The 17,183-nt window shown below is 50.3% G+C and overlaps 3 protein-coding genes across 5 annotated transcripts in view; 2 read left to right on the forward strand and 1 right to left on the reverse strand.

Annotated features, from left to right (window-relative positions):
• Positions 1-4,222, forward strand: CREB3 (cAMP responsive element binding protein 3). Its single transcript, XM_007968777.3, has 9 exons — positions 1-138; positions 232-382; positions 454-521; positions 636-725; positions 2,356-2,462; positions 2,553-2,621; positions 3,267-3,351; positions 3,449-3,533; positions 3,615-4,222. The coding sequence occupies exons 1-9, from the start codon at positions 10-12 to the stop codon at positions 3,947-3,949; spliced, it is 1,119 nt and encodes a 372-aa protein (XP_007966968.2). The 5' UTR covers positions 1-9; the 3' UTR covers positions 3,950-4,222.
• GBA2 (glucosylceramidase beta 2) lies at positions 4,089-16,491 on the reverse strand. Its single transcript, XM_007968778.3, has 17 exons — positions 15,604-16,491; positions 11,857-11,948; positions 11,538-11,653; positions 8,912-9,130; positions 8,039-8,278; positions 7,743-7,845; positions 7,426-7,579; positions 7,223-7,348; positions 6,853-7,025; positions 6,540-6,644; positions 6,226-6,333; positions 5,976-6,127; positions 5,749-5,855; positions 5,455-5,597; positions 5,261-5,376; positions 4,970-5,161; positions 4,089-4,670 (listed from the first exon to the last, which is right to left on the reverse strand). Exons 1-17 carry the CDS (start codon positions 15,960-15,962, stop codon positions 4,392-4,394), a joined length of 2,784 nt encoding a protein of 927 aa, XP_007966969.3. The 5' UTR covers positions 15,963-16,491; the 3' UTR covers positions 4,089-4,391.
• RGP1 (RGP1 homolog, RAB6A GEF complex partner 1) overlaps positions 16,480-17,183 on the forward strand; it is a 14,940-nt gene continuing 14,236 nt past the window's right edge. For 2 of the 3 annotated variants that reach the window (XR_005240408.2, XM_007968780.3), the window contains exons 1-2: positions 16,480-16,635; positions 16,999-17,133. Coding sequence is in view for 1 of the 3 variants with exons in the window: in XM_007968780.3 (XP_007966971.1) it covers positions 17,018-17,133 (116 nt within the window). In the remaining 2 variants the exon portion in view is untranslated. Of the gene's footprint in view, positions 16,636-16,998; positions 17,134-17,183 lie in introns of those variants that run through there. The other variant, XM_037998269.2, reaches the window with a different exon arrangement.

Below are 17,183 nucleotides of genomic sequence, written 5' to 3' on the forward strand. Positions count from 1 at the left end.
TTGTCCCAAATGGAGCTGGAATTGGACGCTGGTGACCAAGACCTGCTGGGCTTCCTGCTAGAGGAAAGTGGAGATTTGGGGACGGCGCCCGATGAGTCCGTGAGGGCCCCGCTGGACTGGGAGCTGCCGCTTTCTGAGGTGCGTTGGGGTTCTGACTGGGGAAAGCGTGGGATGTCCATGAGGTCAGGGGATGGTGATAGGTCAAGGCCTGTTCACTGGAACCCTGCGCAGGTACCGAGCGACTGGGAGGTAGATGATTTGCTGAGCTCCCTGCTGAGTCCCCCAGCGTCGTCGTTGAACGTTCTCAGCAACTCCAACCCCTGCCTTGTCCACCATGACCACACCTACTCCCTCCCACGGGAACCTGTCTCTATGGATCTAGGTTAGTCTGAAATAAGTTTGCGGGGAGGACAGGGTTCATGGGCCTGGCTATTCATACTTTCCCTTTTGCAGAGAGTGAGAGCTGTAGAAAAGAGGGGACCCAGATGACTCCACAGCATATGGAGGAGCTGGCAGAGCAGGTACTTGACTTCATTTTCAGGAAGATTACTCTCACATTCCTCAGGTGGGGGCAGGATTCCCCATGCCTCTGTGACATCCCCATGCAACTGCCGCCCACTTTCTGGTTACCCTAGGAGATTGCTAGGCTGGTACTGACAGATGAGGAGAAGAGTCTATTGGAGAAGGAGGGGCTTATTCTGCCTGAGACACTTCCTCTCACTAAGGTAAGACTCTCGTTAGTTGAGCAAAGGCTGAAAAGGGATTAAAAGTCCCAAGTAGGCCAATTCTGTTAACTTTATATCAATAACTTTAAAAAAGGATTGAGGTGAGAAACTTAGCAGATTTATTGCTAATAGGAAGTTGAGGCAGGTACCCAATATGCTAGATGCAAGGCAGAGCCTCGTTTTCGTTGGGCTTACACAAATTTTGGTGTTCTGTTAAAAAACAAAAACAAAAAACCCTCAAAATTATCAGTGCAACATTAGTATTGGGCCTTGGAAAGGATTGTGTAAGTGAAGGGCCTTGACACTTCATTGGCTTCATAGTAATCCACCTCTTGCTGAATGGTAGAACTGCTTAGAGAGTTCAACACGGTTGGACTAAGCAGTACATGAATAAATGTAAAATCCTTAGTTTCCAGTTTTAAGCAATCAGTGGCAACTTCACAAGCAGAGTACTGGGGTACTATGATGAAATCAGTGCTCATTAATAGAAAGGTTCCAGGAATTTTTTTTTTTTTTCGGACAAAGTCTTGCTCTGTTGCACAGGCTGGAGTGCAGTGATGTGATCATGGCACACTGCAGCCTTGAATTTCTGGGCTTAGGTGATTCTCCCACCTCAGCCTCCTGAGTAGCTGAGACTACAGGTGCACACCACCCTGCCCGGCAAATTTTTTTTTGGTGTTTTTAGTAGAGATGGGGTTTTGCCTTGTTGCCAGGCTGGTCTTGAACGCCTGTGCTCAAGTGATCTACCCACCTTGGCCTCCAAAAGAAAAGAATTTTAATTCCTTCAAAGTACAAGATGAGTCAGCAGTGCGATGTGGCTACTAGGAAAGTTAATGGGATTTGGAAACTGTAGCAAGAGTTATTGTCTCCATAAGTCACTATCTTGCTTTCCTTTATACTGGCTAGAGCACATCTTTGACAGATATTAAGAAGATGCAGTCTATCCTGAGAAGATGAGTTAAAATTTTTGTCTAAGTTGTTTTTTTCTTGAACTTTTTTTCTCTGAGGAAATGTTAAGTGCCTGAAAATAGCTAAACAGGGTTCATTCTATTTGGCCCCAGAGATACTAGGTAAGTCCAACGGATAGAAATTATAAGGAGACAGCTGTTGGTTCAGGATAGGGAAGTTTTTGTTTGAAGACAGATTCTTGCTTTACTGCCCAGGTTGGAGAATAGTGGTGAGATCATGGCTCACTACAGCTTCGACATCTCAGGCTCAAGTGATTGTCCTTCCTCAGCCTCCTGAGGAGCAGGGACCACAGGCATGTGCCACCACACCCGGCTAATTTATTTTTAGTAGAGACAAGGTCTCACTGTGTTGATCAGGTTGGTCTCAAACTCCTGGGCTCAAGCGGTCCTCCTGCCTTAGCTCCCCAAAGTGTTGGGATTACAGGCATGAGCCACGTCACCTGAATATTGCCTGACCAATTTTTTTTTTAATAGTTTAAAATGGTCTGGCTTGTTAGGGTTAACAGCTGGTCCGTGGAGGCATTCAGAAAGAATGTGAATGCCTGTTGGTCAGGGAAGCTGTAGAAGGGATTTCTGTATTGGAAAGAGATGGATCTCAGTTGCCTTTCAACTTCTTGTTCTAGAGTCCCTCTAATGATACCCCTTTCCCTGTTTCCTTTCAGATGGAGGAACAAATTCTGAAACGTGTGCGGAGGAAGATCCGAAATAAAAGATCTGCTCAAGAGAGCCGCAGGAAAAAGAAGGTGTATGTTGGGGGTTTAGAGAGCAGGTATGAAAGGGAGAGGGACTCAGTTGTAAGTGTTAGGTTTTTGAAGGGAGGACACAGGCCATATCCCCATATCTTTGTTATTTTCCCCAGGGTCTTGAAATACACAGCCCAGAATATGGAGCTTCAGAACAAAGTACAGCTTCTTGAGGAACAGAATTTGTAAGTATCCCTCCAAACCATTCCCTTCCTATGCTCCTCATTTAATGTTTTCTCACTCTTTCCCCTGCCCTACACTTGATTTCTAACAGGGTAGCTGCCTTCACTAGGTCTCTGATTCCAAGAAGCTCACAGTAGTGGGGAATACATCTACAAGTAACTGAGAATAAGCTAAGTACCTAGAAAAAGAAAGGGGGTAAGAAAGACCTCATGGGCTTTCATAGGATTCTGGGGTTGGGTTGGGAAAGCATTCTAGGCAGAGAGAAAGCATCCTAGGCAAGAGGATTAGCCCAGCATAGTCCTCTTGGGCTGGAACACATGTGAGCTGGGACAGAAGGTAGACAACATAGAGAATGCCCGGTGAGGATTATGTGCATAGCTGATCGGACAATGGGTAACTACTGATGATATTTGCAAAGGAGGTTAAGTCCTGGAAGAGTTTGTTTTGTTTTTGCTTTTTTTTGTTTGTTTTAATGAGGAACTTCAGGCATTTTTTCCAGAGTGGAAGAAGTCGTTTGCAAAAATAGAATGAAAAGTAAGAGAGAGGATCCAGTGCAGAGATGGAGGAGGTGGCCTGAACAGGAGTTTCATTGTGTCTCAGGGTGCTAGGCCAGGGGATGCTCACCATTGGCCCCTCTCTTCCTCTAGGTCCCTTATACATCAACTGAGGAAACTCCAGGCCATGGTGATTGAGATATCAAACAAAACGAGCAGTAGCAGCACCTGCATCTTGGTGAGGATAGTGAGGAGGGGAGAAATTCTTTTCTCAGTTGCTGGGGACAGTTGTGCAATCCACAGCCCTTCTTCATCTCCTTTTTCCTCTGCTGTAGGTCCTACTAGTCTCCTTCTGCCTCCTCCTTGTACCTGCTATGTACTCCTCTGACACAAGGGGGAGCCTGCCAGCTGAGCATGGAGGTAAGAGGCTTAAGGATAGCTCTCAGACATGGGCAAGGGGAAAGGCCCGGGTTGGCCTCTGAAGATTCTTTGTCTCCTCAGTGTTGTCCCGCCAGCTTCGTGCCCTCCCCAGTGAGAACCCTTACCAGCTGGAGTTGCCTACCCTGCAGTCAGAGGTGCCAAAAGACAGCACACACCAGTGGCTGGACAGCTCAGACCACGTACTCCAGGCTCCTGGCAACTCTTCCTGCCTACTGTACTACATGCCTCAGGCTCCCAGTGCAGAGCCTCCCCTGGAGTGGCCATTCCCTGACCTCTTCTCAGAGCCTCTCTGCCGAGGTCCCATCCTCCCCCTGCAGGCAAATCTCACAAGGAAGGGGGGATGGCTTCCTACCGGTAGCCCCTCTGTCATCTTGCAGAACAGATACTCAGGCTAGATATGAGGATATGTAGGGGGTCTCAGCAAGAGCTTGTGGGGCTCCCCATCTGTGTCCAAATAAAAAGGGGTGGGCGAGGGCTGGCTGCAGCTCCTATGCCCTATCAGGAGGACTGAGGGCTCAAACACACCACACTTACTGGCTTTCTGGGTCTTTTATTTGTACCCATGTGTCTGTCACCCCATGAATGTACCCGGGGAAATCAACTGACCTCCCTGAACATTTCATGCAGTGAGGGAACGGGTGAGGAAAGAAATAAATAAGTGATTCTAATGCTGCCTGGGTCACCCTCAACCCCCATTTACTGGCACAACTGGGTGGGGAGAAGGGAAGGGGTATGATTGTCCTGATGGCTCAGGGTTGCAGGAAGTTCAGAGGGGAAGGAGGAAAGGCCAGGCTGGAGGCTGGGCTGTTAACGCCTTCCTCCCACAGTTCAGACGGTTCACTCTGGGCTCACGTTTGCCATGGCTTCCTTTGGTCCAAACATAGGCCCTGTCCTTAGTCCTGTGCCCTGTTCGACTTTTGGCCTGGAGGCCTTTTTGTGCTGCTGCTGTTGCAGGGCTAGCTGCATGGCCCAGATGCTCAGTGGCCGCATGTAGGCCAGTGAGCGGAACACCCGCTGCTGGCAGTATGCCTCTGGGGTCTGGAAGGCCAGACCCAGGCGCTCCCACACGGTACGGTAGCAGCCTTCAGCTGTCTGGAAGCCCTCCCAAGTCAGGCCCTGTTGGGAGAGATGACAGTCATACATACTAACTTGGCACCCTCTGAATAGCCATTTCCACTGGATAGATGGAGGCAGTAGAGTCTTTGCCTTCAAGGAGTGGGAAGCAAGTGGAGGAGGTAACTGTGACCCACAGGCAAGCCTAGAAGGCAGGAGCTAGAATGCATACCAGGGAAAAATGAGAGGCTTTATAGATGGATAAGATGGCATTGGGTTATGCCTTGAAGAAATTTGGTGGCTGAGGAAGTTTTCTGGGCCAGGATACAGATGGTAGAGAGATGGGAAAGGGAGTGCATTACCTCTTGGATCATGGTAGCTGCCAATCCGTAGACCACACCCACCCAGACTTCATCAGACTGCACACTGGATTTATCAGGAACACCATGGGGCTGCATCCCATTCACAGCCCCCATGGCCCCTCCTGCAAAGGCCTGGACATTCAGCTCAAAGATAGTTTGGAGAGCACGGACCACATGTGGGGTAGGAAACACCTGGAGGGGCAATGGCAGGAACACAGTCTCATATACTTACTTCTCACCTTCAGGGAAAACCCAGTTTTCTCTCTGGCTCCTCCTCCTAGTCTCTCTCACCTCAGTCTCTCCTTCTCCTAGGCCACAGGCCTTCAGGAACCACTGTCCAGCACACTGGTCAGACATAACACTACGAGACTGAGGCTGAGAGCTGCTGTCATAGTTGTAATAGCGGCCTGGAGTCGAGGAAGAGAAAATAAGGCACCTGGTGTCCCCTCAGCTGCTTTAAGACTACTTAGGCTCCCCGAACTCACCATTCCACAGCAGTCTCTCATAGGCTTCTTGGCCCCGGTGGAGGATGGAAGAAAACTTATCCTGAATGTCCTGTGCCCCACACAGAGCAGCCATCTGGACCATCACAGCCACAGCTGCCAGCCACAGCCCTCCACAGTAAGCACTGATCAGGGACATGGGTTTGGGGGTCAGACTGGCAGCTCCAGCTACTCCCATGCAGTGTAACAGACAATGAGTCATTTTTTCTTGAGCCCTACAATCCCTTGGTGCCCAGTTTCCCACCTCAGGCCTCCTGGAAACCCCTACCCGCTAACCTGGGGCCTGTGGTCACCCATCCATCATAGGTCTGGTCTGCGTAGCCTCCATTTTCAATGAGTCCATCATGGTCCTTGTCAAACTTCATTTCAGACTCCATCACAGCCTAGAGAGGGGACCAAGATGCTGAAGACCTAGGTACTGAGGAAAGGCAGCAACCAGCTAGACTCTTCCCAGACACCAGCCATGCCCCTGGCACACTGGTCACTGCATGTGCATCCCTTACTAGACACACGGGCCACATGTCCTTCAGGAAGTTTTGATCACCCGTCAGGTAATAGTCCCGATAAACCTGCAGCACAAACTTCAGGTTCAGGTCCTTCCAGTCAGCAGTATCGTGGATCAAATATGCATTGACCCGGAGCCATGGTTCATCATCTGTGGGAGAGGCGGGGACCTGGGTCATTTGCATTGGTGGGTAGGGTAGAGGGTACAAAAGTTGAGGGAGGCAAGCTGACCTTGGGGTGGACTTTTACCTGGGTCCCCAATATCATGGGGGATGACGTTCCTCCTTTTCACAGGTGCCATCACCCCACTCATCAGGTACCGTCGCCGTGTCAGGTCCTCCCTGAGAGTGGCCAGAGCTGCGGGAGCAGACACAGAAGGGAGGCAGGGAATGGGCATGCTTGAGGAGGGGCACAGAGCTATGTGTGTGACCACAGTGGGGAACCAGTAAGCAGCATGCAGATACGTATAAAGGGAAGGGAAAGAAGAGACAATCTGAGGGACCACAGAAGTTCAGGGGTATGGGGAGCCAAGAGGGCAGAAGAGGCACAAAAGAGATCCTCACCCATGTCATATTGTAGGCTGAGCTCAAGTTTGGGCCATAGCATGATGAGGGCAAAGGAGGCATAAAAGTGGACATCATATGTGTTGTACATGCGGTACTCCTGGCCTGGAGGAATGAATGAGAAACACTGTTGCCAGAATTCCTGCTTCCCCTTCAAACCCCTCTGTAGCTTGTCCTCTAGATTTGGAAGTGGGGCACTGTCACTAGTCCACACCCATCACCCCCTCACCCTAACCAATATCCTGGGGTAGGCAAATCCATCATCCTGGCTTGGGCATGGCCTGCCATATTCCAGCCCACCAGCATCCTGTACCCTCAAGGTAGCCAAATCGACCGTAGTCCCGTAGGGTGGGGCAGAGGTGACACATGTTTCTGCCCAGCTCCTCTGGTAGGGAGTCCTCACGAACTTCCAGCCATACTGTGCCTCCATCAGCCAGGAAGTATAGTTCATTGAACAGTGCAGATTTGTACCAGGCAGGCAGTGATCTGGGAAGTGAGGAGGAGGAAATGGTTTAAGGAACATGCACCTCCCAAGATGGAAAGGATTTGGGGGTTCAGCAGAGTAGGAGCATCAAATTAATCCCAGTGCAAGTCTACTGACTTTGGTGGGTGGAGAGTAAATCGAGGAGTCCCATTCGGAGTGAGTGCCTAGGAGAAAGGCAAGAGATGGGCCCCACTGGCACCTGTCATCCAATACCGGGCTCTGCCAAGCTGAGATCCTCTCTTCCCACTCTGCGTATCGGCACAGTGCATAGTGGCTGAGGGCAGGTGCTGCATCTCCATCCTGGCCAAAGAACCTTGTATACCGCCTGGGGTGGGAAGGGGAAGGATGAACACAAGCCCCAGGTCAGAGCTTTGGATCCTTACACTTTCTTGCTCCCCTCACCTGTAGTGGACTTGGCCTTTAGCTCCAAACAGGATCCTGGGCATGTCCCAGGCCAGTGAAAACTCCAGGCGGCACTGGCCTCGAGGTCGCAACTTGCTGGAAACACACACAGCTCCAGCAATGCCTATTCCTTTCTGCGTAGGGGTGCTTTGGCCTGAGAGAAGCACAAGAGAATTCAGGACAGGAGCCCCTGCAACCCCAGGGATAGGGATCCCTAACAGGGAAACAAGGCCTACTTATTACCAGGCCTCCCACCCTTGGTCCCAAGACAGGGACAACCTCTCTTCCCACCATCTCCCAGTCAGACCCCCCATCACCAGCGGGAGAGTCCAGCTGTCCATCCTGAAGTAGATCCTGCCACACCTGCTGCCCCGTGCTGTCAGGGTCAAAGGCTGTGATGTGGGTTACCGTGGTATCTGCCTGTGAAGGGGCCAGGGACTGTGAGGGCAGGCACGAGTACACTGGGTCCCGGCTAGCTCCCCAGCTCCTCTTACTTACTCTTAACCTCCCAGACCTAGGGGCTTACGGGATTATGATGAGGGTGGATGAAGAGACCATGCTGGGGTGGAGATGGGGTTCAGGGGCTAAGGTATAGGGCAGGCTCTTTCCTTACCGTGACTCGTGCAGCCACAGCCATTGTGTAGGGGTTTGGAAGGGTTGGATGATGCAGCAGCAGCCCCTGGACAGTTTCCCCGCCATGCTCCAGACAGAAGGGCTCATTCCACAAACCCCCTGGGGCATCGTCTCCACCCCCCAGTCCATTCCGCATGGAGAACATGATGGACACATCTAGAGCTTCATCCCCTTCATTTTCCACATCCCACACAAAGACTCCTACAGGCAGGCTGCTGTCCTGGGGGCAGAACATTAGACTCAGACGGTCCCAGTAGAGCCCCTCCTGACCCCACTCTCCTAGATCAGTCCTGGGCGCACACAGGACCTGACTCAAATACTCCTCAGTATACTCTTCTTTTGTCCACTTGCATCTCCCTGTATTCCCAGGCAAGCTGCCTATCGGGACATAGAAGACCAGAACCAATTGGGCGGTGGTTCTGGGAAGCCAGTGTGATGGCTTCAATCTCCCTTTCACAGGTCATGCAGTTTCTTTTCCTTTTTTTTTTTTTTTGAGACGGAGTCTTGCTCTGTCACCCAGGCGGGAGTGCAGTGGCATGATCTTGGCTCACTGCAAGCTCCGCCTCCTGGGTTCACGCCATTCTCCTGCCTCAGCCTCCCGAGTAGCTGGGATTACAGGCGCCCACCACAATGCCCTGCTAATTTTTTTTGTATTTTTAGTAGAGACAGGGTTTCATGTGTTAGCCAGGATGATTTCCATCTCCTGACCTCGTGATCCGCCTGCCTCGGCCTCCCGAAGTGTTGGGATTACAGGCGTGAGCCACCGTGGAGCCTGGCAGGCCATGCAGTTTCTAGCAGAGGCAAGGTCCTGGGGAAGGGAGGGCAATGGAAAATACAGACATGGGGGCCTCACCTGGTAGTCATGGGGCAAGATGGGTGTGATCTGACGGCAGGTGAGGGTGACATTCTGGCCAGGAAGCTGATAGACAGTCCAGGCTCGGGGATAGAGGGCGTGGTAGAAAGCAAAGTACCCACACAGGCCCCAGTTCCAGCTGCGGAGGACACTTGGGCGCTCCAGGGACAGGACTTGCTGGTACACAGTCTGCCCTTCCCGGCGTAGACACACTGTGAACTTAAAGAGGGCAGATAAGCTGGAACGGGGTAAGCCACAGGCACCACAAACTAAGTCTTCCCTCTCCTCAAATCAGCTCCTCCCCTTTCAGAGCCTGCAGGTGTTACCATTGCACCATCAGCTTCAAGTCATCCCCCAGGCTCAGTGAATCACCAAGTCCTACTACCTCCTCATCCATCTATCTCCCAAGCTTTCTCTCCCTTCTCCACTATGGTGGTGTTAGCACCTCATTTAAGCCCAAACAATCTCCTGCTTTTTCTGTGGCCCTTTTCATCTGGGTAGTAGAGTGATCTTTCTCACAGGCAAATCTAAATATGTCGTCCTTGGTTAGAATGTTTCAGTGACTCCCTATGGCCCTCAGGCTAAAGTCTCAACTCTTGCCTGGCTTTCAAGGCCCTTCTTGAGCTGGCCTCTCCCTGCCCATCAGACTCATCACCTCTTCAAGCACCTATATTCTGCTCATATAAAAATACTCACTGTTCCTTGAGCACACTACATTCCCTCCTCCATGCCTGTGCTCATGCTTATTCGCTATCTGGTGAAACCTCTCATCCTTCAAAGCCTAGGTCAAAAGCCATCTCTTCCTCTTCCTCTACTTCCTCCAGCAGTGAGTCATTATATGTGCCCCCCTCCCGCTCTATTCTAGCATTTGGTGTATTATAATGTATTGACTGACCATTCTGCGTCCCTGACTGCTCTATGGGTTCTTCTGAGGGTAGGGACATTTTCTAATTCACTGATGCACCATTCTTCAGAGTTGGTGTGTATGTGGAAGGAATGAGTGAAATCTGCAGCACCGTCCCTTTTTCCACAGTATACTATCCACCCCTCTTCTTTTAGCACTGATGTGGTCTCTGTCTCCATTTCCCCTAAGTCTTGTTTTCTCAAAAAAAGTTTTAGCTCTTGGAAGGTAGGAGCTATGAGGGATTAATATCCCTTTCCCTGGTTCAAACTATGCCAAATATTTTTATGGTATACAGTCGGCTCTCTGTATCTGTGAGTTCCGCATCAGTGGATTCAACCAACCAAATCTAAAATATGCGGAAAAAAAGTTGCATCTGTACCGAATATGCATACACTTTATTTCTTGTACGGTATGACGAGGGTTTATGTAACAATGTATGAGGTGTTATAAGTAATCTACAGATGATTTAAAGTATATAGGAGGATGTGCAATGGTTATTTGCAAATACTATATGCCACTTCAAATCAAAGACTGAGCATCCTCGGATGGTGGATCCTGGGCCCAACCCCCCATGGATACTGAGGGACAACTATATAAAATACTTTTTCATTTCGTTGGAATGGTACATAATGGTTAAGACCACAAGCTCTTCACCACAGAAAGAAATGGTTCTGAATCCCAACCTTTCCATTTACCAACCTTGTGACCTTGCGCATGTTACTAAACCTCTCTGGATCTTAGTGTCCTCATCTGCAAAATGAGCATAATAGTGGTACTTCCCTTGTAGGATTGTTTTTAATATTAAACAGTATAAAAAGAGCCTAGAACAGTGTCTAGCACATGTTAAGCATGCAATAATTACTTTAATGGTAGAGTCACAATTCTAGAAGCCATTCCCCTCAGGATACCTAAGGGATGAGGCAGAGAGGGATCTTAGAACATGGGCAGGGCTGGTAAACCTGAACCAGGAAGGGCATTGTCATTAATTGGACTAAAGATTTGCTAGTCATTTTTCCTTTGATGATGAGGCTGAATGCTGGAGCCAGGAAAGAGGAACTTCCTAGACAACTCTAAAGGGGTGGTCAACTAGAGAGAGATGATGAAAGGCAGGCCACATACTTCTGGCAATTTAAGGCCCAGATGTGATGCAGGAGCAAAAGGAAAAAAGTGAAGCTTCAGAAGAAGGAAGAAGGCTAGAGATCTAAGCCCGGGAGAGAAGGAGCTTTTTAGACCCTAAGCCAGAGAGACCTCCAGGGAAGTGATCAGCAGAGGAGCTGAACTTTGGTGAAGGTTCCTCAATCAGGGTGAGGAACCTTGTACTACATGTCTTTTTTTCCCATGAGTTTATAGACTTTGGGTTTTCTTCTCCCTTCCAGTCCTACCAAATGTTCTTTTAGCCAGGTTAAGTGATTTGGGAATTCTCTGCGTTCTTTGTGGTTGGGGGCTGCCTCAGCTAGTTGGGTTGGGCCAGTGAGGTAGACAGGAGGCATTTGCTAGAGAAATGCCAAGTCTGTTTACTCTTTCAAGGAATGTGTGCTCTGTGTGTGTCTTATTCCTACAGTATATCCTAGCACAGGGCTGGGCACACAGGAAGCATCCTGAGAGTACTTATTGGATTGAATCATATTCACATCTAACTGCTACCTCCTACACTAGCCAAGAGGTCCTTCCTTCTTGGCCTGGGGAGGTACTGTCCTGGCCTCTCCACCTCCTGGCTCTTACTTGGTCAGCGATGACTGTCCGGTGCTGATACATTCCAGGGTTAAGCTGCCAACGACAGAACTGGCCTCTCCAGCCACGGGTAATAGTGCCTCCCCCGATGCCACCCAAGGGACAACCTAGAGAAATCAGGATGGTTAGTAGGGTATTGGGAGAGAAAAAATAAGCATATTTCTAACTTTCTAGACTATAAAGCCTGGTTCTTCTGAAAACCTAGGGAATGGAACAGTGCAATTTGCATAAACTGGAAGCCTCTGCCTAACTGTGGTAGACCTGGAGGCTGGGCCTTTTCTGAGCAGAGCACAGATGGGGTGAGGCTCACCATAAATCTGTCTTAGGGGTACAGAATTGATCATGTCGATGAAAGGTGTCTTCTTTTCCACCTGGGTCTTCCGGTACCACCACTGCAGGTACCTGAGAAGCAAGAGGCAATGTGAGTGGAAGGGGGCAGGTGGGCAGTTGTTCACAGGCTGAGTCACCTGCCTGTCTCTGTGACCTCCCATTAAATGTCCCAAGGACATCTGCTTTCAAATCTCTCTTCCTCTTGATTTCTATACAGTTCAAGGTCCCTTCATCTTCCCAGTCACCCCAGCTAAAGTGTAGGAGTGGCTTTGTTTCTCTCCTTTTTTCTCCTCAGAAAGGGCTTTCTGATCTCTCCTTCTCTCTCTAGTGCCACCACCACTGCTTTACTTCCAACATCAGGAGCTTCTGTCTGAGGTGCTGAAAGGACCATTTATGGTTTCCTGGCCTACAGCCTCCACCCCCAATCCCCTACCTCCAAAACAGGCATAGACTGCTGGGGATAACTTTCTTATTTTTATTTTTATTATTTATTTTATTTTTTTTTTTGAGATAGAGTTTCATTCTTTGTTGTCCAAGCTAGAGTGCAGTGGCGCGCAGTCTTGGCTCACTGCAAACTCCGCCTCCTGTGTTCAAGCAATTCTCCTGCCTCAGCCTCCCAAGTAGCTGGGATTACAGGCGTCCACTACCATGCCTGGCACAATTTTTTTTTTTTTTTTTTTTTGTATTTTTAGTAGAGATGGGGTTTCACCATATTAGCCAGGCTGGTCTTGAACTCCTGACCTCAGGTGATCTGCCTGCCTCGGTCTCCCAAAGTGCTGGGATTAGAGGCGTGAGCTACTGCTTGTGGCCTTTCTTCTTTTTAAAATGATCATTTTTCTTTCTAATTGTGAAAGGTGAAAGGGGGAAAAAAACCATCTCACCCACAGACAATCAGTGTTTATATTTACTTCTGGGCATTTCCTCTCAAGTCTTTTTTTTTTTTTTTTTTTTTAATTCAGCATTTAAACCGTGAAGCTTTCTGATTTTGCTCTCGGTAAAGCCTTCAAAAAATCCCAACATTTTCCTGGGCTTGCTACAGCCCTGTATCCAAGAGGCAAATGATTGAGGCTGTTTTCAATAGGCAAATGATTCTGTTTTCAAGGCTCTGACATCTGTCCCAGCCTATCTTCTAATCTTATTTCCTACAAATTCTCATTCCAGATGGGTCCTCACCAAGTAGCCCCTGCCTTGCCAGACTCTTTCCCATTTCCACTGTCCTCCCTACCTAACCACATTATGCCTACTGTTCAGTCACACCACTTCTAACCAAATAATTGGGTAAGTAACCCCTAAGTCCCAGTTTCTTCATCTACAAAATGGGGATACCACCTGCTTTAGCTAGCTAATAAAATGGTTGAAAGATCAAATGACATAATAGATAAGAAAGCCATAAAGTACAGGTATGATTATTACTCATGTATACAAACTGCTATCTCAATTCCTAATCAGACATTACCTTGTTATTTCAGTGTTCCTCATGTGAGGCTGACATATTTTTAAGTTCCTTGGGGAAACGGACAATGACAAAGACTAGTTGAATATTACCCTCAGGTCCAAGCACCGGGCAGGACATATGGTCTGCAGTCAATGCATATTTGCCAAATTTACAAATGAATGAACATACAAATGATGGGGCACAAGAGAGATAACAGACAGACTGGAGCAGAAGAGGAGAAATGTGATTAGAGAATAGGGACAGCGGCCAGGTGCAGTGGCTCACACCTGTAATCCCAGCACTTTGGGAGGCCGAGGTGGGCGGATTACCTGAGGTCAGGAGTTCAAGACCAGCCTGGCCAACATGGTGAAACCCCGTCTCTACTAAAAATACAAAAAAATTAGCCGGATGTGGTGGCGGGCACCTGCAATCCCAGCTACTTGGGAGGTTGAGGCAGGAGAAGAGCTTGAACCCAGGAGACAGAGGTTGCAGTGAGCTGAGATCGCACCATTGCACTCCAGCCTGGGTGACAAAAGCAAGACTGTCTCAAAAAAAAAAAAAAAAAAAAAAAGGGACAGCACATTCTAGGGGTGGAAAGAAGAGGGAAGGAAGACAAAGGATGGGATGACAAGAAGGCAGAGAATCCTTTCTGCCAGCTTAGAGAAAATTGGACTTTGAAACTAGAGGCCAGAAAGGACTGGTAGAGGGAGGGTGCGGCCGAGGATTAGGGCAACCAGGGAGAGTAACTGCAATCTATGAGGATAGGCAGAACAAAGGACTATCTGGCACGGAAGAAGCACTCAATAAATATTTATTGAATGAGTGGACTCTGGCTGGAAGGGAGAACAATTGAAATTGAATTCTTACCGAGGTAAGGCCCAGAGAACTCTGTCTTGCTGGAGCTCTTGGTCAGAGTGTCCCCAATTCAGCTCCGTCTTAGGAGCTCTCTCACTCCCTTAATATGGTAGCTGGCCATTCCTGACCTAGTTGGCCTTCTCCACAATTTCAACCTCAACTCAAGAGTTATCACTTAGAATTCTTGTCTCACCTGTGCTTTCTCCTCACAGGAACTCATCCTATTCCAAAAACCTTGTATCAGTCCCCCCCACTCTATCCTGGAATGGGGAGCCAGGGTCCAGGGGGTTGAGCACAGCTTCAGGCCTCTATGACCCAGTTCATATTTAAGGGCTAAGAGGCTAGGATGCCCATCTTTTCTTGATCTCATTGTTCCCACCACATGCAACTCAGTGTACTTCTCTCTGTACACTAGATCCTATTTTGACCCAAAAGCTTTTGGGGTCAAAGTTGGACTGAATTGATTTCAGAAGCAGCCTGGAGGGATGATTCTTCTCTGCTGCAGGCCACCCACAGGCACCAGCAAAGCCAGATGTGCAGGCAGCATCAGGCCCTTCCCACTCCCCAGGGCTGGGGTTAGATAACTGACCTCCCCATCACAGCCCCACAGCACTTACTGGGGAAATGAAGGGTCTCCTACTCTAGAAGCTATCAGGGCAGGATTTCCCAAGCTTTATGCCTCCCTCCACAGTTATGTGTTTATTGTGTAGACTGAGTCAGGATGACCTCAGGGTGATGCTTTCTGTACTCACATCCACCTGTTCCTGTTAGTGGGTCTGGCTCCTCATCACTAGTCTTTGAACTCAGTGGGGATCTAGACAGGTTCTACTTCTATGGCAGTGCCTCTCTGATAAATGACTTTTAATATCAAGAGCTCTCTCTCCCAGAATAGAAAGACAGCACCTTTTCATCACTTCAGAGTTGAGGGCAGGGAGGCTCTTTCCTACTCCCTGGAGCTAAAGCTTGAGGAAAGAAGCAGTAGTGTTGGGACTCTAACAATGTACCTAAAGAAGTACAGAGAATGCCCCAGCTGCTTGCAGGAAGGGGTTGAGACTCCCCACCCCCAAAAAAAACAACATTGTGTATCACAGCAGCCAGATTATCCTTTCTTACTTTGCCACAAAGTATAGCTAATCCCAAAGGGAAGTCATTGGAAACCAGTATGTGAGAAGGAGCCTGAATGGGAAAGGCTGACTGCATGACCAAATGTTCCTACTGTTTCCTTCTGAAAAGACAAAACACTGGGAGGGAATGGTGTTGCAAAGAGATGTGACCTGGTCTCATGGTCCAAAACCATAGGCCTAAAATATGCCAGGGATAGAGGCCGCTTCACTGGGACAAGAAGCCCAATTGCTTTCTTGTCCTTTCCCACCTCTGCTAGTTTTGAGCTGGAACAAAGTGAAGCCAAAGGCATTCTAGGCAATGGGGTCTACTCACCTCAAGCCCATGCCTATATGCTTTATCATGTTCCTTAGGGAGACATTGTTAGCTTGAAAGGGTTTCCTCTTCTCTGTAAACTCATGAGCCAGACAGATGCGCCAGCCAAAGGGAGGCACCTGGTAGCCCATAGCTTTACCCTCATAGGAAGCCATCAGCTGCCCAGAGTCCTCCGGATTGCAGCAGCCCGTCTCTTTTTGGGGTCGGTTGTCTTCAGGACTCTTGCAGTCTGTAACCTGCACATCCTTGGTGCCTCCAGTCTCTTCAGGGCAATAAACCTGTGGATCCTCTTTGGCACAGCTTATCTGCTCCGAGGCTGGGACGCCAGTTCCCATGTTTCCTGGATCCTGGGTCCCCATGACCTCGATGGCTCCAAGTTCCGAGCCCTCGGATACTAAGTATCTCGCCAGCCTATTCCAGATGTGGGCGCCGGTGGTTGTTAGGTATCGTCCCGGAGGGCCGGGCGTTGGGGAAAGCTTAGATGAGCTGGTGTTTCAGTGGAGCCGGGGAGCTCTTGCTTCAGTGGCGGCGGTGACAGCAATGAAGCCGCCTTGGGCTCTCCTTCGGTTGTCTCTGTAGGTCCTGGACGGGAAGGGTCGGGCCTCGTCGTCATTGAGCCGCGATGATTAGCTCGCCCGGCCAAAGGGCGACTGGGCCCGCAGAGAGGGGAGGAGCCGCGGGGCCAGCCCACCAGGCACCGCCCCGGGACGGGCCCGCAAGGCACCGCCCCCGGGACCTCGGCCCGGCCCCTGGGCCACGGCACCGGGTCCCCCAGGATTGGGCGCCAGGTCCCGCAGGCCGGCTCCGGGGCAGCGCCCGCGCCCAGGTGCCAGCCCGTGGGAAGGTGACCCTGGGCGCCGGGATAACCCGAGCCCTTTCCGGTCTGGCCTGCCGGGCGCTTCCGGCCGGAAGGGACTCCGCGGAGGGTGGAGGACCGAAGGGAAGTCCCGCCTCTACCGCCCAGCGGACGCTGCCGCTGACGTCTCCGCTGCCGCTGCAGCGCACCTAACCGGGACCCCGAGGGGCGGGCAGGTGAGGCCTGGGGGTCCTGATCCCTAGTGTCGACTATGCGAGGTGATGGGCGGCCGTGATCTTGGGCTGGGACGTGGAACTTTGAGGAAAGGAGGAGCGGAGGCCAGTTTGGGAACTCCGCGGGGGTGCCCAGGGAGAAGAACCTGGCGCACAGGGGCAGGGGTCCAGGGCCCAGAGCGACGTCCTCCCCCTGGGCAGTACTGAGTCTTCAGCCACCTCCCTGCCACCCGCTTACCCTTCCTATATCCAGGCGCTCCCTCAGGCACCACGGTGCTGACCACCCCTATCCTCAGCCCTAGGTGCTCACCGCAACGCCCCTCCCTGTCACGGTGCTGACCTCCGCCCCACCTTGTTTCCTTCTAGATCTGATTCCGGAGCTGCCATGATTGAAGTGGTAGCAGAGCTGAGCCGGGGTCCTGTATTTTTGGCTGGGGAGGCGCTGGAGTGTGTAGTGACCGTCACCAACCCCCTTCCCCCCACGGCCACTTCTGCATCCAGGTGGGGATGCTGGCACTGAAGGTGGTGGCCCTTCTGGGAAGAAGCCAGAT

This window comes from Chlorocebus sabaeus, chromosome 12, assembly GCF_047675955.1.
Source record: "Chlorocebus sabaeus isolate Y175 chromosome 12, mChlSab1.0.hap1, whole genome shotgun sequence".
Lineage (NCBI taxonomy): Eukaryota > Metazoa > Chordata > Mammalia > Primates > Cercopithecidae > Chlorocebus > Chlorocebus sabaeus.